Source organism: Cherax quadricarinatus, chromosome 4, assembly GCF_038502225.1.
Source record: "Cherax quadricarinatus isolate ZL_2023a chromosome 4, ASM3850222v1, whole genome shotgun sequence".
Lineage (NCBI taxonomy): Eukaryota > Metazoa > Arthropoda > Malacostraca > Decapoda > Parastacidae > Cherax > Cherax quadricarinatus.
The window spans coordinates 67,473,872-67,497,632 of record NC_091295.1 but is presented as its reverse complement, the minus strand read 5'-3'; the positions used below and the strand labels follow the sequence as shown (position 1 = coordinate 67,497,632).

Sequence of the window (23,761 nt, the reverse complement as noted above, 5' to 3'; positions counted from 1 at the left end):
AATCTTTGAAAGAGTCCTAAGAAGCAAGATCACCACCCATCTAGAAACCCATCAGTTACACAACCCAGGGCAACATGGGTTTAGAACAGGTCGCTCCTGTCTGTCTCAACTATTGGATCACTACGACAAGGTCCTAGATGCACTAGAAGACAAAAAGAATGCAGATGTAATATATACAGACTTTGCAAAAGCCTTCGACAAGTGTGACCATGGCGTAATAGCGCACAAAATGCGTGCTAAAGGAATAACAGGAAAAGTCGGTCGATGGATCTATAATTTCCTCACTAACAGAACACAGAGAGTAGTAGTCAACAGAGTAAAGTCCGAGGCAGGCACGGTGAAAAGCTCTGTTCCACAAGGCACAGTACTCGCTCCCATCTTGTTCCTCATCCTCATATCTGACATAGACAAGGATGTCAGCCACAGCACCGTGTCTTCCTTTGCAGATGACACCCGAATCTGCATGACAGTGTCTTCCATTGCAGACACTGCAAGGCTCCAGGCGGACATCAACCAAATCTTTCAGTGGGCTGCAGAAAACAATATGAAGTTCAACGATGAGAAATTTCAATTACTCAGATATGGTAAACACGAGGAAATTAAATCTTCATCAGAGTACAAAACAATTTCTGGCCACAAAATAGAGCGAAACACCAACGTCAAAGACCTGGGAGTGATCATGTCGGAGGATCTCACCTTCAAGGACCATAACATTGTATCGATCGCATCTGCTAGAAAAATGACAGGATGGATAATGAGAACCTTCAAAACGAGGGATGCCAAGCCCATGATGACACTCTTCAGGTCACTTGTTCTATCTAGGCTGGAATATTGCTGCACACTAACAGCACCTTTCAAGGCAGGTGAAATTGCTGACCTAGAAAATGTACAGAGAACCTTCACGGCACGCATAACGGAGATAAAACACCTCAATTACTGGGAGCGCTTGAGGTTCCTGAACCTGCACTCCCTGGAATGCAGGCGGGAGAGATACATGATTATATACACCTGGAAAATCCTAGAGGGACTAGTACCGAACTTGCACACGAAAATCACTCACTACGAAAGCAAAAGACTTGGCAGACGATGCAACATCCCCCCAATGAAAAGCAGGGGTGTCACTAGCACGTTAAGAGACCATACAATAAGTGTCAGGGGCCCGAGACTGTTCAACTGCCTCCCAGCATACATAAGGGGGATTACCAACAGACCCCTGACAGTCTTCAAGCTGGCACTGGACAAGCACCTAAAGTCGGTTCCTGATCAGCCGGGCTGTGGCTCGTACGTTGGTTTGTGTGCAGCCAGCAGTAACAGCCTGGTTGATCAGGCTCTGATCCACCAGGAGGCCTGGTCACAGACCGGGCCGCGGGGGCGTTGACCCCCGGAACTCTCTCCAGGTAAACTCCAGGTATGTGTATGGTGTGAGGGTGTGTATGGTGTGAGGGTATGTATGGTGTGAAGGTGTGTATGGTGTGTGTGTGTATATGGTATTGTGTGTTAATGGTATTGTGTGTTAATGGTATGTGTGTGTTAATGGTATGTGTGTGTATATGGTATGTGTGTGTATATGGTATGTGTGTGAATATGGTATGTGTGTGAATATGGTATGTGTGTATTAATGGTATGTGTGTGTATATGGTATGTGTGTGTATACGGTATGTATGTGTATATGGTAAGTGTGTGCATGGTATGTGTGTGTGTAGGGTGTGTGCATGGTATGTGTGTGTATGGTGTGTGCATGGTATGTGTGTGCATGGTATGTGTGTGCATGGTATGTGTATGTATGGTATATGTGTGCATGGTATGTATGCATGGTATGTGTGTATGGTATGTGTGTGTATGGTGTATGTGTTTGGTGTGTTTATGTGTGTGTGTTTATTTTGATATTTTTAAGCACACATGAAATATTAATATTTTAAAAGTACTGGCATGAATTGGCCATTTCTTCACTGGTACTGATACTAATTCTATAAAAATGGCTGATACCTGCCAATACCGACACCTTAGCACATCCCTAGTGCATACCTATCATTACGAGAAACAAAATGAGACTAACCCGTCACATCAACTGAATATATTTCACCTGATAATACCACTCCTTCTCTGAGTCTCGTGCCATGTCAGGTGAGGCCTCAATAACATTGGTCTGTGTTGGCATGACTGCACGACTGATGTGGAGGTGAGCTAGAGTCAGTAGGTCGGAGAGGATGCGTACACCACCTGCTTCAACAATTTCCCGTACATTGGACTTTTCTAATATTAACTGTAGATGAAAAGAAAAGTTGTTTTTAACTAATTTACATCATAAAAGTGAAAGCACCACCTTTTACTTCCTGGTTAACTACATAAAGCAGATATAAAAATTAACAACTTTAAAATTAAGAGTTTTGTATTTATAAGTTGCATACAGATATTTAAAGTTGAATTATAATATAATATAATATAGTACTGTAGTTTCAGCATTACAGTAAATCCTCAATATCCTATTATTAAATGCTGCTACTCTTATTCCTGGACTACGAGTATCTTAGTACTGTTTGCAATGCTATACACTATAATTTTTTCCAAAATTGTACAATACATGAAATCTATCTTGTAAAAATTTTTTTTATTACCTCAACAGCCATCTCCCACCAAGATACAATGACCCAAAAAACAGGAAACACGTCTTGCTGTCTTGTCAGAAGTGTGCATACATCAAAATTTAGATGACCCTATAGCATCCCCAACCCTCCTTCAGAATTTAGGCACTGCCCTTCCTACTTCCAGATTTAAGCCCTTCATAAATGTCACCTTTCTGACACTCCAACAGCATGTTAAGCATTAAATATCACTTGTCTCCACTCAGTGATCCAAAATACTCACACAAGCCTGTTAGATGCTCAAGCCTCTAGCACTCAAAAGCTTCTTTACCCATTCCTTCCTTCCACCCCCAGAATAATACACCTTTTTTATCATCCTGTACCTCTCCATCCTCTCTAAATGCTCAAACAATCTCAACATACCTCCTAACCCCTCTGAATTATACCTCTGATGATCTTACACTGCCTCTAGCCTTGTCTCTCCTGGAACATTCCATTCTCACCAATATGAAAGTGTTGGTATACCATATTGTGTTATATTCCCCCTTTTGCCTCCATAGATAAACTTCTTTCTACAAATGTCACAATACGTCACTTGCCTTTTACCCTTCACCTATTCTAAGGTCAGCCCATCTGCTGACATCTACTCCCAAATATCTGAACACGTTTCTATGGTCAACCCATCTGCTGACATCTACTCCCATATATCCGAACACGTTTATTTCCTCCAAACTCCTTCCCTCCAACATGATATTCAATCTTTCATTGAATATCATCACATTAAGCTGCAACTTGTCAGCTGTTGTGTATTTTCCTGTTATACTTCAGCAATCTTTCTTACTCTACTTTCTTGTAACATTTTTTAATATTTTCTTATTTCCAGCCTGTATTTTCTTCTCTATGAATTAACCCTTTAAACAGAATCAACTGCTTTTTTAGTCTTATTGCTAATGGCAGCCCATTATAATTATTTATTATTTTTTATTATCACACTGGCCGATTCCCACCAAGGCAGGGTGGCCCGAAAAAGAAAAACTTTCACCATCATTCACTCCATCACTGTCTTGCCAGAAGGGTGCTTTACACTACAGTTTTTAAACTGCAACATTAACACCCCTCCTTCAGAGTGCAGGCACTGTACTTCCCATCTCCAGGACTCAAGTCCGGCCTGCCGGTTTCCCTGAACCCCTTCATAAATGTTACTTTGCTCACACTCCAACAGCACGTCAAGTATTAAAAACCATTCGTCTCCATTCACTCCTATCAAACACGCTCACGCACGCCTGCTGGAAGTCCAAGCCCCTCGCACACAAAACCTCCTTTACCCCCTCCCTCCAACCTTTCCTAGGCCGACCCCTACCCCACCTTCCTTCCACTACAGACTGATACACTCTTGAAGTCATTCTGTTTCGCTCCATTCTCTCTACATGTCCGAACCACCTCAACAACCCTTCCTCAGCCCTCTGGACAACAGTTTTGGTAATCCCGCACCTCCTCCTAACTTCCAAACTACGAATTCTCTGCATTATATTCACACCACACATTGCCCTCAGACATGACATCTCCACTGCCTCCAGCCTTCTCCTCGCTGCAACATTCATCACCCATGCTTCACACCCATATAAGAGTGTTGGTAAAACTATACTCTCATACATTCCCCTCTTTGCCTTCAAGGACAAAGTTCTTTGTCTCCACAGACTCCTAAGTGCACAACTCACCCTTTTCCCCTCATCAATTCTATGATTCACCTCATCTTTCATAGACCCATCCGCTGACACGTCCACTCCCAAATATCTGAATACATTCACCTCCTCCATACTCTCTCCCTCCAATCTGATATTCAATCTTTCATCACCTAATATTTTTGTTATCCTCATAACCTAACTCTTTCCTGAATTCACTTTTAATTTTCTTCTTTTGCACACCCTACCAAATTCATCCACCAATCTCTGCAACTTCTCTTTAGAATCTCCCAAGAGCACAGTGTCATCAGCAAAGAGCAACTGTGACAACTCCCACTTTATGTGTGATTCTTTATCTTTTAACTCCACGCCTCTTGTCAAGACCCTCGCATTTACTTCTCTTACAACCCCATCTATAAATATATTAAACAACCACGGTGACATCACACATCCTTGTCTAAGGCCTACTTTTACTGGGAAATAATTTCCCTCTTTCCTATGTACTCTAACTTGAGCCTCACTATCCTCGTAAAAACTCTTCACTGCTTTCAGTAACCTACCTCCTACACCATACACCTGCAACATCTGCCACATTGCCCCCCTATCCACCCTGTCATACGCCTTTTCCAAATCCATAAATGCCACAAAGACCTCTTTAGCCTTATCTAAATACTGTTCACTTATATGTTTCACTGTAAACACCTGGTCCACACACCCCCTACCTTTCCTAAAGCCTCCTTGTTCATCTGCTATCCTATTCTCCGTCTTACTTTTAATTCTTTCAATAATAACTCTACCATACACTTTACCAGGTATACTCAACAGACTTATCCCCCTATAATTTTTGCACTCTCTTTTGTCCCCTTTGCCTTTATACAAAGGAACTATGCATGCTCTCTGCCAATCCCTAGGTACCTTACCCTCTTCCATACATTTATTAAATAATTGGACCAACTACTCCATTATAATTACTGGACTGTAAATGTAAGATCTATGTACAATGAGGAATTTTTTTTATTGTTATTAGCACCATGACAAAAGGACCCACTACACTGCAGTTTAGGAGACAACTATTAATAATTAGTTATTGTCATTTTAGTCTTAAGTCAGGCTTAAGTTTGCCCGAAATGCTCTGCATAACTATATTATTATTGTAAAGTAAAAGGACACAAGTGCAACTAATGTGACATTTATTGTGGCAACGTTTTGCTCTCCAGGAGCTTTATCAAGCCATTACCAATGGCTTGATAAAGCTCCTGGAGAGCGAAACGTTGCCACAATAAATGTCACATTAGTTGCACTTGTGTCCTTTTACTTTACATATTGTCGGTAATTCTACCAACTATATTATTATTATTATAAAACATGTGCATAATAATGATCACCTTATTCAAGAAGAGGAGCAATCTGTCCCTCTCTAGTTTATCACAGGTGCGAGACAGCATGGTGACAATATAGCGGGTGTCATTGAACTGTTTAATGTCTTTGTGGTGCAGGCCATACACAAGTGCCATAGCTTGCAAACAGAGGCACTTCATAGCCACTTTGGGGGTCAAAAGGAACCGGTGGTAAAGATCATTGAAGAACTCATACCTAAGGAGGAATTGTAAACATGAATCTTATTCAAGTCAAACTCATTATTTCACTACAATGCATGAAAGTAAGTTTATATAAAGTTTTTATTAAACTTATTACTGTATGAACAATGAAAAATAACTTCATACTCCTAACTTTAAAATAGTAGGGTGTCACTATATGATACATTTTAAGCCTGCCCATAATGATCTGCATACAAGGGGCTTTGGCATGTTACACTTAACCACTGTATTTCCTTGTACTTCAATGTATCATGTTCAAATTAATAAATAAACAAATAAATAAACACTGTGGCTGTCTATGTAGGCCACAGTCCCATCTCGAAAAGCTATCAAAATTTCAAGAATTACAAAAATCTGCTGGCTGTGACCAGCTGTTTTTATCATTAAAAAATGGAACCCTGTAAAGTATAATGAAAATAGTGGCCAACATGCTTTGGAGTGTGAAAACACAGCTAAGGTTTCACGTACGATTTTCTAATGGGCGACTCTTCCTCTGAAGCATTATTCTCCTGCTCTAGTAAGATCCTAAGATAGTAGTCACCAATCTTGATTTCATCCTTCAGTGATGGATAGCTAACCTGTAAAGATTGGAAAAGTTTTAAAAACAATTTACAACCCAAGCCAGTAACTCTAAAAGGAAATTATGCTCTTATTCACTGATTGTAAACATCAATCTTTTTTTATGACTGAAATTTTCATGTTTTTTTGTATGATATTCAAACTTGATAATGCTTAACAAGAACAATTTACACACACAAATTAAATCCTCCCATAAACTACCAATATACTAAGTAGGGAAGTGGCAGAAGAGAAGGCACAGCCCTGATAATGAGAAAGAAATGAAGATTTGAAGAAAAAGCAATTGAAGACTATAATGCCCAGGAAAGTCCCAGGAAGAGCTGGAGGGAGAGGGTAAAACAGGTTGTGAGTGCTGGAGGTGGAAGTACAGTGCCTGCACTGTGAAAGAGGGGGAGGTATGTTGCAGGTCAGATGGGCATCTTAGCTGCAAATGTTAGCACACACATTTTGGAAGACAGCAATTGATTTCAAGTGCTGAGAAAGAAACTAGGATAGGTAGAGCCAAGCTGCTTCACTCAGCAACAAAGATATTCCTGGAACACATAAGCACTGATGAGTGAGGAAGTAATAAATCCTTCTGAATAAATTTAGCATATGAAAGGCAAATGGACCCAGCAAAATACTGTACTATCATAGTGTATCATGATACAAAATACTCCATATACGGAAGACAAAGATATTCTCATTAACAAAGAAAACTATAGAAAAAGATATGAATGAACACTGCAATAAGTTACAAACTTTCAAGAAACTCTTATTCAATGAAAGAGTATTAAATAAGTGGAATGAGCTACACAACAGCAGAAATTGAACCATACAAAGGTTCAAACATAAATTGCAATTGCACATAAGAAAGAAGGAACACTGCAGCAGGCCTACTGACCCATGCGAAGCAGGTCCATGCCACCCCCCGGCCTAGAACAATGACCACCTAGTCAGGTCACTTACACTTAAAGGAGCATGGCACCAAATCTGGTAGCACAAGCTAGTCGGGTCCAACTCACACCCACCCACACCCACTCATGTATTTATCCAACCTATTTTTAAAACTACACAAGGTCTTAGCTTCTATGACAGTACTCAGGAGTTTGTTCCACTCATCCACAACTCTATTACCAAACCAGTGCTTTCCTATGTCCTTCCTGTATGTGCAATTGCACATACATTAGTGTATGCTACATCCATATGCACATACAGCATATTTAAATGTTCTGGGCAAAATAACTTACTTCAAACTCATGGTGATTCCAGGCTATGACCATCCCTCCTCTAACATCACGGTCTTCATTAAAGGCTCGCATTCCACTCTGCAATTTTTCGAGCACTATCAGCCGTAGCAATACAACCCCATCTTGACTCTAGTCGGGAAGTAACCTGAGACAGAGCAAAAATTGCTCCTCTATCCACTCTATCATATGCCTTTTCTAAATCCATAAATGCAATAAAAACTTCCCTATCTTTATCTTTATCTTTATCTTTTGTGTATACAGTAAATGCTATCAGTTTATATTTTAAGCAGATTAATGCACTAATTCAATCTATTGGCAAGGAAATTTAAAAAAAAGAGTATGAGAAAGGTAATATAAAAAGCACCTAGCAATAGAGGATAAATAAAAGCAGGCTGTAAGTAATACAGAGGGTGAGTTGGCTCGCTTGCAGTTTTGCTAAAATTCCATTTTGGGTAGTGCAAATTTTTTTTTTTCTGATTTACATAGGTGTGGGATGAACAGAAATTTATTCTTGACATGGTAATGCATGCCACAAACTGTATAGACTGAAGCTATGTAGTAAGTCATGTGGATAGCTAAAAATGAATAAACATTTCATATAAATTTGCTACCATCATGCCATTAAGGAGTAAGAAGCATTTTTGTTCTCCTAAATGTATCGTATAATCTAATTACATATATAATAGCTATTTTTAATTTAATGAGCAAAGTCACTAATCAAGTTATGAAGTATTCAGTACTACCACATTTTTAACCAAGTCTTATAACTTTTTTTTTTTTTTTCAACAAGTTGGCCGTCTCCCACCGAGGCAGGGTGACCCAAAAAAGAAAGAAAATCCCCAAAAAGAAAATGCTTTCATCATCATTCAACACTTTCACCACACTCACACATAATCACTGTTTTTGCAGAGGTGCTCAGAATACAACAGTTTAGAAGCATATACGTATAAAGATACACAACATATCCCTCCAAACTGTCTATTCTAAAAGCCTTGATCTCTGAGATTTTTCTACACAATAACATATGAATCTCTAAATTTCCAACAGATCATTGAAAAATCTGAGTTACTTTGTAATTCCATATTAGATTTGGAAGTGAATGATCTTGATTGAACTTGAAATAAAAGAGAGGCCAATTAGCAGTTGCTTTGAGTTTCTCTCTCCTTTTCCGTAGCACCAAAGGTCGTTCACGAAATTTCTCTTCAGCTGACTTCTCTCTCTTCATACGAGACCGCCAGTGTTGCAAAGCAAACTGAAAATTTTAAATGAGTTAGCTACAACAGGTTAATATTTGTAAATCATTAAATTAAGAGATGAGTAAAAAAGAAAAAAAAGTGACTGAAGAAATGCTTAGTGAATAATGAAACAAGCTTAAAGCGCAGCACAAATACTTCATATACGGATTAATTTTTTTGAATTTTGCTGGGTGAAGGAAAATGGAAAATAAATAGGAATAAAGTGCTGGGGAGAGAATAGATGATGGCATTAAAGATGCATTTTTCAGGTGCAACAAGTAGGAGAAAATATTTGTGGAAAGTATGAGCACAAGAAGTTTCAGAGATCAGAGGAACAAAAGCTGGAAGACTTCAAGAGTAACAGGAAGTCCAGGATGTGGAAGTGTATCTCAGAAACATCTCAACAGATGATGATGAAGGATGAAGAAGTGTATGTATGATGAAACTGTCTCTAGTAGAGAATATGAAGGTTGAAGGGGTATACATGTATGTATATTGGAGTATACTGGAGTATACCCAGAGATGATTTTGGGGGTGAACGCCCCTGCAACATTGTATAGACAATCTAGTGAGGGAAATGTATATACAAAAGAGGTCTTTAACAATGATTATTCATAAAACATAAAATGAACCTAGTGATTATAAAAAGAAAGACCTGGTGATTTGTTGCTTGAGTCATTACTGTGGAAAGAAAGTAAAATGACTATAAACTGTATTTTGTAGTCATAAAACAATGAGTGCTACCACGCTATACTGAGGGAGAAGGCAAATACAATGGACCCCCGCATAACGATTACCTCCGAATGCGACCAATTATGTAAGTGTATTTATGTAAGTGCGTTTGTACGTGTATGTTTGGGGGTCTGAAATGGACTAATCTACTTCACAATATTTCTTATGGGAACAAATTCGGTCAGTACTGGCACCTGAACATACTTCTGGAGTGAAAAAATATCGTTAACTGGGGGTCCACTGTATCTTAGCATTTAGAGAAATGTGTTCAGTAAAGCACTCATTGCAAGTATTTATTAAAACTACTTTCAAAATACAGAGTTAGAATATGAAATTGGAAGCAATACTTTATAGTCTTTCAGTTTAATACAAATTATATTTCAGGAATGCCTAAATCATTTCTGAACAATCAATAACTTTAAGTATTAGGTATTTTTTGTGATGAATGAGTCTATTCCCCATTTTAAAAGCTTATTTCATAAGATAAAATAACTATACGTATATTAAATACGTAGTACAATATAACAAAGAAATGAGATTTCCAAAAGTCACAGAATTTTTAGATCTCTAACATAAAATATACAGAGCAAGTTTAACAAAGGATCAACATACAGGTGCAAACCTTTACTACTTCTTGCATATAAAAGTTTGAAAATAATATCATAACAGTATTCGAAGAATAACTTTAAAGACTCCTTCACGAGACATAACATGTTAGTTTGCTAGATTTAAGGCCTATCAAAAAGTGTCATTAAGGCTGTAATTTCCCTATACACTAACATTAAAACTTCAATCCCTTAAAAAGGGGACAAGTAAACTTTCATGGCAAATACTGTACACTGATATATATATATATTTTTTTTTTTTTTTCAACAAGTCGGCCGTCTCCCACATGTCTTGGTGTAACTAGAATAATGTAATTTGTCACTTTTAATGTATTGAACATAATATTCTATGACATATCATAAACTTTCAGCAAATGCAACCAATTATGACAATACATAAAAGCTTAAAACATGCACTACAGTCAAGTCAGGCTATATCCTGAAGAGATATATACAGATAAGCTACAGTAATTTAATATACAGTGAAATACTGACACAATAATAAGAGAGCACATAGTTGTAAAACAAAAAAAAAAAAAAATTGAGTGAGAATTGTTGAAATCCTTATTACTTTTCTGATCATCCAACATGGTTGTAACTGAAGAGTATGCTTCTCAAATCAGTGTTTCAGTAATCAGGCACGGTAAAGTCAGAAGCAGCAACATTCAAGAAGGATATTTCACACAATGGCAGAATTATATCTTAAAACAGCAACACTCAGTAACAATTACCATGTTCAACCACTTACTAAAACTTGCAAAGCACTGCAGTACCAAAATGTATACGTATTGCAATAACTGAAACTAATTGTGTTAGTATACATGCTAGAAACTTACCCAATCCTGGCAAAGCAAAAAAGAGGAAGGTGAGAGTGACAACACACAAAGCAAAGAATTTAACGAGCTTATAAAGTATGGGAGTGAAAAATAAAAAGACATTAATTGATAGTGAATTAATTTTTTTTACTAAACAGTGAATGACAGTAATTAATCTAACAAATTAATTATATGACCAAAAAAATGCAACAGCAATCCGAAAAGGAGTTTTCCAAAAAAATCTGTCTCCGCATTATGTTTTCTAAAGTATAACAGATACAAGTACACTTAATAATTGATTAATTACAAAAATCTCCTAACCATGATTTGTATGATGATCAACTGATAATGTTGTTAAAGATGACTGTCTCAGAATAGTCTCAGAACTGCATCAGTTAGAACTTTAACTTCATGGTTTTATGCCTGCTGCAAGCATTACATTTATGTAGGTATCAGAGTGGGTGCACACACCTGTAACAAGTGTGACCAGTATGGGTGAGCACATATGTGTACCTGGAGTGTACAGCACAGTATATTGTGCAACATATACACAAAATGACAATTCGCCTTACAAAGATTTTGATTCGAGATGAAAGAGAACATATATAGAAAACAAAAGGGAAGAATGAGGTGTAACATAGTGAGATCTTATCTCCCAGTAAAACATATAGAAGCAATTTTGTTTCCATTCATTACCATTATTCTCTGAGACGTTGATATCTAACTAGTGTTCTCTTAATTTGTACATTTTATCCATGTATTTCTGCATTGACTCCGTGGAAGCAGACTCTGCACAGGGGCTAAAGATTAGATAGAACTGGATTCAATCACCTGAGTCAAGAACTGGAGCTTACTCAATCGTTCTCTTGGAAACTCAACTTGGTAATTTCAGTGAAAATAAGAACAATATTTTTATATGCACTGTTTGACTATAATACCAATAATGAGAGCAATAATTCTGATAAACAGCAAGAGGATAAAAAGCTAATTCTTTTATCTTACACAAAGAGGAAGAATGACATCACATTCTACAGTATTCATACTAGAGTGCATTAATGAACTCCAAGAAATGTGACAATTTATTGCTCATTTACAAATAATATTTTCTTTCTATACACCAGATACGCTCTTTTATCTTTTAAAGAAGTTAATCTTACAAGTAATTAGATCTAGTAATAGGCCACAAGAATAGTTAAAGCCCATTTAAAATGTAACCCAGGGTTTTATATTAATTCAAACATAACTCCACATCAGGGGAAAAAAAAAAAACCTTGCCATAAATTTAAGATAAAATATTCAGAATGTTGTAGCAAGGAGGAGGCTGGAGGCAGTGGAGATTAGTGTTTAACAGCAATGTGCGGTGTAAATACATTATGAAGAGAATTCATAGTGTGAGAATTAGAAGATGTGGAGTTACTAAAAGTATTATTCAGAGGGCTGAGGAAGGGTTGTTGAGATGGTTTGGTCATTTAGAGAGGACAGAGCAAAATAGGATAACTTGGGAGGGTTTATAAATTGGTAGTGGAGGGAAGGAGGGGTAGGGGTCATCCTAGGAAAGGATGGAAGGAGGGGGTAAAAGAGGTTTTTGTGTGCAAGGGGCCTGGACAACAGCAAGCATGTGTGTGTGTTAGATAGGAGTGAATGGAGAAGAATGTTTTTGGAACTTGATGAGCTGTTTGAGTGTGAGTAGGGCAATATTTTGTGAAGGGATTCAGGGAAACCAGTTAGCGGAACTTGAGTCCTGGAGGTGGGAGGTACAATGCCTGCACTTTAAAGGAGGGGTTTGGGATATTTGTTGTTTGGAGTGACATCTGAACTGTCATATCTGGATGCCTCTGTAAAGGCAGTGATTATGTGTGAATGATGCTGAAAGTGTTTGTTTCTTTTTTTGGTCACCCTGCCTCAGAGACAGCCAGTGTCAAAAAACAAAAAAAAAAAAAATAGAAAATCAGTTGATTGATTCAAGATTTCATAATGAGATGAGTTTTAAAAGAATGAGCACTTCTTTAATGTTTTACTAAGACATTAATTACATTATTTGTCTTGTTCCAGTCTTTACCTGTCATTTAATATAAAAAAAAAATTTAGCCAAAAAATATGAGATCAGACGTTTGCTCATCTAAACAAAGTTTATGTCACTACTGTATTTATTTTTTATTGTCATATTTACAAGTATTAACACTCTTCCCAAAATACTGTGCATACTCAGCAATTCTAAAATACTGTACCATTGTTTAACCATTTTTTCCATCAAATCATAACAAACGAATAGTACTGCATTTTTTTTTTTAACACAATGGCCATCTCCCACTGAGGCAGGGTGACCTGAAGAAAGGAACACTTTTACCATCATTCACACATAATCACTGTCTTTGCAGAAGCATGCAGATATGGCTCATACTGAATTTTTATAATTATCATCACTATAATCATTACATTATTATTATTATTATTATTTTTATTACTATTATAGTAACATCTCTTCCAAGTACAATGTGAAGATATTTCTCTTAATGTTAAACCTAAACTTAAAAAGAAAATGCTTTTCCTTCATCAATAATACATTTGTTGCAGCATTGTCTTAACTGGGAAGAATTGGGCAATGTGTTAGAACTACAAAAAAAAAAAAAAAAAAAAAAAAAAAAAAAAAAAAAAAAAAAAAAAGGAAGCTTACCCATCAATACTACAAGAGAATTTACCTTAAGGCAAATAGAAACTTAATTTAGTTGTTAGTCAGTTTTGAATAAATGCAGCAGTGGTACCCTGAGTTTCGAACTTTCTTCGTTCCAGAAGGCTGTTCGAGTGACGTTACCGAATGAATTTGTTCCTATGAGGAATAATGTAAATTAGATTAGTCTGTTTCAGACCCCCAAAAATACATTTACAAAAGTACTTACAATACTACACTTACATAACTGGTTGAGTTGGGAGCAATTCAAAACTTAGGGTACCACTGTATAGCCTTAGCCAACATAAGACGATTCTAAACCCATAAAGAAACAAAACAATGGACCTCAGAATGGACTTTTGCAACAGTTCAATAAGCTTCAGTTGTTTGTGTAACGAATGCAACTCACAAGTGTTCAACACAAGAGACAGGATCTACGGGTACATGACTAACAGGGACTGAAGATCAGATGTGAACACAATGTTTCACTGAGTGAAATATTTACACGACTTGTGAAAACTCACAGATAAAATAAACTAATAGCTTAAGTAATAAATTCACCCACCAAATAAAAGCAGAGGTTAATTTTCTTTCTTTAAAATTTCAAATTGCTTTCACCAAATAAAAAATGATTACCATATATACTCGAGTATAACCTACAGTGTGTAAAAGTTGACCCCTGACTTTTAATCTAAAAAAAAAAAATTTTTTTTTTACATATCTCAAAAATAATTCTACCCTAGTACTTTCAACATAAAAACAGAGCTGAAAATTTCTCAAGATTTGTGAAAAAAACAAATAAAAGATTCAGCCTATATACTTAATAAAAATAAGAATAAAGAAGCACTGCAGCAAACCTATTGGCCCATGCTAGGCAAGCCCTTCTCACAGTCAACCATTATATATGAATCAATGGGCACTGCAGCAAGCAGGTCCTACTCATTTCCAACACCTTTGTTTAGCAGAGGTTGGTTTTGAACTTCCAAGTTGCAAAACAATGTTTTAGTTCACTTTTGCTGGATATTTAAACTTCAATAACAAATACAAGACAGAAACTAAATAAAAGTGGGACAGATTCTAATTGTCAGGGGAAATCTCGAGGAGGATACAGACTAGAGATTTTGGTACCTTCAGTTGTGGTACTGTCAGTTTGCAGCCTCTTGGATTTAGTAAAGGATCTGGGTCTATCTGGATTTTTCAGTGTCATTTGTTATATACATTAATCAAAGTATTAAATCTTGAAATCTGCATATTTATGCTCTCTATGCAGTCAAAAAATATCTTGAAATGCAAAGTATCTTGGTCCTTGTCCACACATTTATTTACTTTTAAATTGATTTTGCAATTGTTTGTTTATGGGTTTGCCTAATTACTTCCTTAAAAGACCTCAGTCTGTGCTGAATCATGCAGGTAGATTGGTATTTTTGATCCCATCTGGAGTTCCCACTATATCCAACTTGAATGACCTGCATTAGTTTCCTATTATTGCAAGAGATGAATTTAAACCCTTTCTATTAACATTTAAAGCAATGAAGTTTAATGAACCCAAATATCTTCCTGATATACGTACTTGTACATTTTACATCGGTAAAGTTTCTACGAATTGCTGTGGACCCTTTCAGACTGACTGGACTTTGTGCTGTTGGGGAGAAATCAACTGCAGGAAAAGCCTTTTCTGATGTAGCTTTTAGGTTGTATAACAGGTTACCAGTGTCTCTTTTTAAGATTTAGAAATCTTTTTATGCTTTCAGCCTCAGTTGAAAGCACATCTCTGTTCTAAAGCTTATGATCATGATGGTCATACTGTCACTCGAATATAAAGTTTAGTACAGGTATTCATTTTAATCGTTGTCACTGTATTAGGTGACGCCCTCTTTCTCCTCTTCCCATGTAATTACTATACCTATAGCACTCTTCCCCCATCATAATAAACCAAAGAATATTTGTTTCCATCATCTTATGCAACCATTATTTTCATCTCACATTTATCAGCTGAAAAGAGACAAAATCTTGGTTAGTCTCAAGGGTGGGAACAGTGACAAATCTAGCAACTCTGCAGTGACCAGCAGTGACAAACAAAAGGGGAAGGGGGTGATCTCCAGTGTGAGTGGAGTGTGAACATCTTGCTCTTCTCTGCCCTGAGCATCACCAACAAATTTCCCCATTCTCTCCCTGGGATGCTTGTTCTCATATACTGTCCACTGGACAATTGACTGGGGCACCATACATCAGCTCTTTGTTTCAGCTCTGTGGATTTCTAAGGTCTTGGGGGAATTTGGTTGCTGATCCAGTGCTGACTCTATAGGCAATAGTCACTGCATAAAACCACTAAATATTTTTTATACCATTACTGGATATTATTAAATTTGTATTTTTAAGATGGGTTATGTGGTTTTGCATTTGATGCACCAAAGAAGTAAGAATCTAGTGCATGGCAGACCTTCATATATATAAAGATTTCATCCTCCCAAAAAGTACTATTATTCATGAATAGACCAACCACTTACTTTATTCTTAAAAACTTGGTCTTTACACTTTGACCTATACTCGAGTATATACAGTAGTCTATTACTGGATGAGTCACAAGTGCCTTCACCATAACACAGCAAAAGCTAATTCCAGTTACGATTTCTAGTGCATAGTAAACTTGACTGTGTTAAAGAAACACCAGTCAAGTGCAAGTTTTACAGGCAATGATTTGTTCTGTAAAGTGCATCTGCAGTACCTTAATGACAAGTAGTCTTCAGTGAGCAAATACTGTATGCTCTGAAGGATAGGCTCTGCAAAAGCTTTCACAGAACAAAACACAGGCTCTACAAAGAACTTTTGATGAGTCTGAAACGGCTCATCCTTAAGTGAAACACTGCTTAGCAAAAAGCTTCTGCAGAACCTGAAACGGTTTGTCACTAAGTGACACACTATCCGCTTTGCGAAGACCTTCAGCAAGACCTGAAGCAGCATCACTGAGTGAAGAGCTTCTGCAGAACCTAAAGATTGTTCCTGAGCAAAATGTTTATTACTGTATAGATAATATTTTGCTCGATGAAGAGGTTCTACAGGGTTTGCAAGAGCTCTTCACTGAGTAAAACACTACCTGTAATACAGTCATGCTCCTGACTGGCATTTCCTGCAACACACTTTTCTTTCAACATCTCCTGCCCTTTGTCCACTTTTGACTTGGTTGCAACATGTACTTACGTCTACGTGTTTTTCCAGGTATGCCTCATAGTAAGCTTCCACGTGCTTCGCTCCTTTTTGTAAATGTCTTTCCACAGTCTCTATTTTCTGCACAATCAAGTAAAGTAGAATCATATGGCACAGATGTTAGATACAAAACTTGACACAATTTTTTTTAACACAATGTATAGCACAAAGAAACAAACTATCATCAACTAAATCTTCATCATTCACAAGCATAAAGAAATTGCTTTAATTTTTGCAATAAATAAATGTTAAGTTTATACATAATGCCCAACTGATGTCCTAATTAATCAACATTAAGCTATAACTTATCCATCTGAAGACAAAGGACATCATATGCATAACAAATACATTCACAGCATATGTATAATTGTATTTGTTAAAAAAAAAAAAAAAATACATCTAAAGTATAATATATGTATATGCTCAACAAAATACAGTCAGTATATACAGTTGCTATTTACATATAATAAATACCACATTTAATATTGTTAGTTAACAAGGACTTGTTTGTAATTAAAAATTGTACAACAATCCTTGCTGTATCTTCACAGTCATTATGAATGAACAAACAATAATTTCTTCTGACTAGGACTACAGAATCAGCAGAGAGGACCAAAGTAGATGATGAACACTGGACTAGTGAAGTCCAGAGTGAGGCAACTGTATATGTCAAGTTATACAGCAACAACAAAAGAAATATACAAAAAAGCCTACAATATAGAGTTGCAACACAATGTACACATACAAGTTTAAAACAAGTGTGCATTTTCGCAACTCCAAGAGACCTTTAAAGATAGGAATTAAAATGTCCTACTCACATCCATGTGTCTTTCAACCAAATGCTCAACTTTTTTGACAGAGCTCTTGTATGCTCTGTCTAAAGTCTCCAACACTTGATTCTTTTTATTCCTTTCTTCATCCTCCTCTGCCATTTTCAAGTTGTCCCTGGTGTTCAATCGGTCAATATCATCAAGCGACACAGTCTCTTTACTTCCAAGGAAAGCTAAAAGACCTGGTGGCTGCAATGTATACATTGCAGGAGAGAAAAAAGTATTACACATTTCTAACATGTTTTTTACTTGATTTGGTTAACAGAGTTAGAATCAGAGGGCTCTTCAGGGGTTTTGGCAGCCAGTGTATGAAGAATAACTATAAATACAGTGGACCCCCGCATAACGATCACCTCCGAATGCGATCAATTACGTAAGTGTATTTATGTAAGTGCGTTTGTACGTGTATGTTTGGGGGTCTGAAATGGACTAATCTACTTCACAATATTCCTTATGGGAACAAATTTGGTCAGTACTGGCACCTGAACATACTTCTGGAGTGAAAAAATATCGTTAACCGGGGGTCTACTATGAATAAAGCATTTTACTTTTCAATAAATAGGGAACTATTATATTCTTCAATCATATGTGCATACAAGTTTTAACAAGATGTATTTCCTCTAAAAGTACACTACAAGTAATGTATGATCTCTGCTGATTTCTTCCAATACAATTTATCAATTCATTCATTCCATATATTAAAACAAAGTTTACATTCATTGTTATTACATTTAATTCATAAGAAAACAATGTCCATGTGTCTATATATATACAGTAGCTCCAACCTAATTAATACTGACATTCAAGCAAAAATTCAATAAAATATAAAAAAATAAATCTGGACCTTGGAAATCCACATAGCATTAGTATTTCATAAAATAATCTACAGCTGGTTTTCATTTTGAGTGCTGCAAGCCAAGCAGCACCAGTTTTATTTTAGTGTGCTGTGTGGACCCAAATTTATAAGCCAGACAAAAATATTTTTGGAAATGTGCTCAATGAATTTCTCAGGACCATAAAAATTTACTTCTTTTTTCTTATGAATGTCCATATTACTAGGTTTTCTCAAACATTCAGGAGTGAGAAGCTACAGACTTGTTCAAACTCACAGTTTACAATTAAAACAATATGGAAATATACCATAAGAGGCTGTCTTGAAACATGAAATTAACACCAAAAATAACCTGTCCAATTTGGTATGAACAGTTTCCACCTTATATTTTATATTCTTATGCCAGATGTAACCAATCATGAAGCACATTGTTTGCAAAGAAATCAACTCGAGCAACTCAAGTTTTCTCTTACCACAGTTCGTCCTAGAAGCTCGATAGCAAGCTGATTCTCTGCAGCCCAAAGGGAAACAAGGTGGCGTGAGAGCTGTCGATGTGTTAGGAGTCTCCCATCAGACGTTTGGGTGAAGAGTGCTGTGAACAGGTGGCGTGGTAGTGCTCCTTCAGTCAGGGCTAGAAGCTGCATGCGCATGGGGATGTCATTTTCACCTTCTTCTATTACAGCTTTCATTACTAATCCTGCACCCTATAATGAAGTACACAGCAAATATTATGATACATACTAAGTACCTCTTCCATTTTAATGCATGATAAGACAGACACAAAAATATACTGTTAAAAATATACATATATGAATATCATTACAGAACTGCAAAACAGAATTAATAAGTGCATAACTATTCCTCCTACATAGTAACTCCAACCCAGTCTTCCTCTGTATATACTGTACTATACCTTCTTTTAAATAGGTCACCTTAACGTGTCCTTTAATAATGCATTCTCTTTAGTCTTCTGTAATTTTTCAAGTTTCATACCTCATTAAGGTCTTTCTTGAGGTTTATTTCTTCCTATGTCCACTTTCTACAGCCATCTTCTAGTTCTACTGTAATTCATGCTTCCTAAATAAATTCTTTTATAATGTATAAACTTAAAGAAAAATGTTTATCACTCTTACTTTCACAATAGCTAGTGATGGATGCTGGAAAAGCCTGTAAAGGGACCTGCCATTGTCTGCCACCATCTCCAGCAAACGATCAAAATGAGCTCCGTCAGTTGTTTCACTATACGGAGCACAGAGAGCAAAGGTCAAGAAATCCAGCATAGCAGACACCACAAGTGCTCCAGTCCCATGTGTCTGCAAGAATTAGCGCATAGTATGTAAGTAATTTGTGTGTGTGTGCGCCCACAGGTATAACAGTTACCAGAGATACTTCAATTTGGCATTATTTCATATCCAGTCAGGGATGAGGTTTACAATGTATGTATTTGGTACTATGATAAAGGACCTGCATTAGCAATCATTTATTCCTGTACTACAGCATTTTATTTTTCTATGTCTTAAAAATGTTAAGTCATCAAATTAATTTATCATATTTTATATATTACTCTAAATGTCTACAGTACATCCAGAAGGTGTCAAGAGGCAGTGAAGAACCTAGGAAAAACATCATCCTCAAGTTCTCTTTGTCTTTTTTAGCCCTTAAAAGATAATCCCATAAAGTCAAACACTGAATTATATTCATGTTTTGAGGAGTGTCACCCTTAAAAGGTTGTGGAACTGGCAGGAAGATGCTTTATTTGTTGCAAAGTTATTACTATTTCATGATAATAACAGTGCAATTTAGCTTTAAAAAGACACTGTGAATTTAATCAAAGATAACTCAAAGAATGTGGCTCAATTCCATGTTTTCAGGAGTAATAAACCTTGACACAATTATAATAAGAGTTTCTTGTACATAGTGTAAAGAGGACAAAAACAATCAACAGAAGTAAGAAAAACAATTGTGCCAATTTAAAATGACTTGCAAGAGGCTTTGGAGTGCTATGCATCTCTGCATATTTCAAGTACTAAAACATATTAAAACACTTATTATCCTAACAAGCAGTGTACATGGTGTTAGATACTGAAAACAATTTTTTTGGAAAACAATCATTTGTCATTAACAAATTGGAAAACATAAATACTACTATGCACATTTGATTTTTTTGTTTTTCAATGTACCGGCCATCTGTCCCAGTTTAATGCCTAATTTTTATGAAGGCCTATCTAAATAAGTGAGGTTATATAAATGTCCCCTCATACCTACCACATGGAAAACCCAATTTTCCAGAAGCTTTTCTTGGAATTTTGCTGACGCGAGGAGTGAGGCTTTGTTAAGTTGTTCTTGTTTTAGATCTGGATAGTCATGCATTGGTTGCATGAGTGCACAAAGCATATCAATGGCAGCATGATTCACTCCATCATCATTCCTCTGTAAAGCTTTCACAACCTTCACACCTACTTTTTCTCGGAAGCTGGAATGTGTTCATGAGGAAAAATAATATAAATTATGAAGTGAAATACAACATCACAATAACCTACCCACAAGCACACACATGGGCTGTGATTTGATCCCTGCAACTACATATAGGTGAGTACACATAAATCTTCATCTACATATACAACACACTGACATGGCAAAAAATGCCCATCTAACCTCAAGAAAATGACTGACTGCACTGACACTCTCCACACTACTTCACAAAGGAGTGTATTATGCAGCATGACCTATGTCACTGCCATATTTCATACAAGAATCACATGAAAATTCAATAAAGGGAACTTTTTGATAACGCCTCATATTAGGATATTTACTGAAGAGATGTTTTGCCCAACAGGAGTTTATCACTTCAATCATGAGAATAAGAAACAGAATATTTACAAGCAATAGGTAAAGTCAGATGCTGAATGAGCTGTGGGTAGAATTTAGGTGATGGCTGTAGTATTCTGCTTAGGTAGAATGTGTTTAGCCAGTATTTTCGAGTTTATTAAGAAGCCTGTGTTTCGAGTGATGGTACTGGTGGTAGCAGTGAGAGCCAATTGCAAATATCATCTGCAATTTAGGTCTGAGTCCCTGATGACAAGTTCAGTTTCTTGGAACTTCATGAGGTTGGTCAGTGTTCTGGTATATAGTACAAGAACATATGTGCTCATTGATGCTTTGTTATAGTCTCCTAGACATTTCCACCACGAAACATAAGTTTATAACTATAACATCCCCACATAGCCAAGTGTAGACACCAGCACTGGAGTCACTGTGCTTTGTGTGCCTCTTTTTGCTAGATTCTCAATGGTGTTGCAGTCCTCAAAATCCCTGTTGTGGCTCCTCTCTCTCAGTGCATTATTAAAATTAAAATTTTTATTTCTCATGAGCCATACAAATTAGTTACTGCAGTTAGGCATTCAAACTGATTATATTTTTAATTTGATCTTATTATAATACAGATATAATTTGATACTGTAGTGCAGTAGGTCATCCTGGTCTGTATATTTTCTGCAGACTTTAAAACCCAGTTTCTGGTCATTCCTGCAGATCAAAGGTAGAACTCTAGATCGATACACTGTTTTTCTAGTAGGGCAGATTTCATGGGTACTGCATTACCATACTTATATCACCATCAAGAACCTAATAACAGAGGTCACTTCACAAAGTAACAAAAATGGATAATTTTGTACTCAGTGGTTTTTATCTGTTGTCTTAGAAATCCATTTAATGGATGCTCACTATAATGAAGTTTTACTGAATGGTTGCAAGAAAACTATATGACAGTAATTAAAACAATGAATAACTATGAAATATCATATGCAAAAATACAAATTTAAAGACAAAAAACTAACCCAGGGAGTGACGTAAGACATGCAAACCCAGCTTTTGATGCTACAAGCCTGCGGAGGGCGTGGAACTGTGCCTCCACCTCCTCCGCTGGAAGGGTTATCTGGTCTCCCTCTCGTAGCACCAGAGCACCAAGACCTCCAGTGATAAGACGTTCCTTATTCTCCGCAAAAAGACCCTAATAATGTTAAATAAAAATCTATTTTAATGCAAATCACAACATTAAATATTATTTAATTGTTGAAAATATCCTCCTTACACCCTACTCAGAATTTTTAGATACAATTTATCTACATTAACATGACGTAAAAAACTATTCTCTTCTTTAGGTAATGTATGAATAGCATTAATACTCACTAGGAAAACATTTAATATATCCTCCTTGATGTTACTAATCAAGATTAAATGCTAAACCCTTAACAACCTTTGTTTTGTTTTTTTTTTGTTTTTTTCAACAAGTCGGCCGTCTCCCACCGAGGCAGGGTGACCCAAAAAAGAAAGAAAATCCCCAAAAAGAAAATACTTTCATCATCATTCAACACTTTCACCACACTCGCACATTATCACTGTTTTTGCAGAGGTGCTCAGAATACAACAGTCTAGAAGCATATACGTATAAAGATACACAACATATCCCTCCAAACAACCTTTGTAACTATATCAAAAGAAATTTGTTTAGAACTCAATACAATTTGAATCAAAGCAGGATTAATGTTTTGAATATAAGTAAACCTTTATGTTCTGCACTATACTTCACTACTAGGTATTAAATATAAACTTTACTAGCCATTTAGAGTTTACTGGCAAAGGTCTGAAGGCTTGTATCAGCTGAAAAGCTTAAAAGATTTTGACATGAAATGTTCAAAAGAATATTATGCAAAATTATCCATGCAATAAAACCATGCATACAGTAGTCCAGTAAATCAAGGACCTAGCCACAAATTGGTTTAAGTACACAACATAAGATGCATCTTAAAATAAGAGAGAGAGAGAGACACACACACCTCTCCTGTGACTGCATGAAGCAATCCCGAGTAAGAGACATTTGCATTGAATCGTTCTATTGCCTCAGCAAATGACCATCCAGGTGGGGGCTGTTGGAGAAACTTTAGATGCATAGATTCCACTTCCTCATCTACTGGTACTTCAAGGGGTCCTAGACGCTTGCCTCGTGATGTTGGCGTCATGCGCACATGGACATCCAAGTTCCCGGATGCTCGCACACCATCAATAAGAGATGCTAATAATGAATCTCTGAGAAAATAAAGATAAATTAATTCTTTTCTATAAGTAACCAGGAAACATTTAATATTCCTATCCTATTCATTTGGAATCAAGA

At 36.6% G+C, this 23,761-nt stretch overlaps 1 protein-coding gene across 1 annotated transcript in view; it reads right to left on the bottom strand.

The window, feature by feature from the left end:
- Nucleotides 1-23,761, bottom strand: part of Rme-8 (receptor mediated endocytosis 8) — a 135,819-nt gene that overhangs the window by 100,134 nt on the left and 11,924 nt on the right. Inside the window, exons 8-19 of the mRNA XM_070097155.1 lie at nt 23,427-23,676; nt 22,428-22,600; nt 20,857-21,064; nt 19,725-19,904; nt 19,065-19,295; nt 17,748-17,948; nt 16,924-17,010; nt 8,740-8,922; nt 7,671-7,799; nt 6,331-6,440; nt 5,650-5,857; nt 2,084-2,263 (exon numbers count right to left, since the gene is read on the bottom strand). Coding sequence (XP_069953256.1) covers nt 2,084-2,263; nt 5,650-5,857; nt 6,331-6,440; nt 7,671-7,799; nt 8,740-8,922; nt 16,924-17,010; nt 17,748-17,948; nt 19,065-19,295; nt 19,725-19,904; nt 20,857-21,064; nt 22,428-22,600; nt 23,427-23,676 — 2,140 coding nt within the window. The remainder of the gene's footprint in view (nt 1-2,083; nt 2,264-5,649; nt 5,858-6,330; nt 6,441-7,670; nt 7,800-8,739; nt 8,923-16,923; nt 17,011-17,747; nt 17,949-19,064; nt 19,296-19,724; nt 19,905-20,856; nt 21,065-22,427; nt 22,601-23,426; nt 23,677-23,761) is intronic.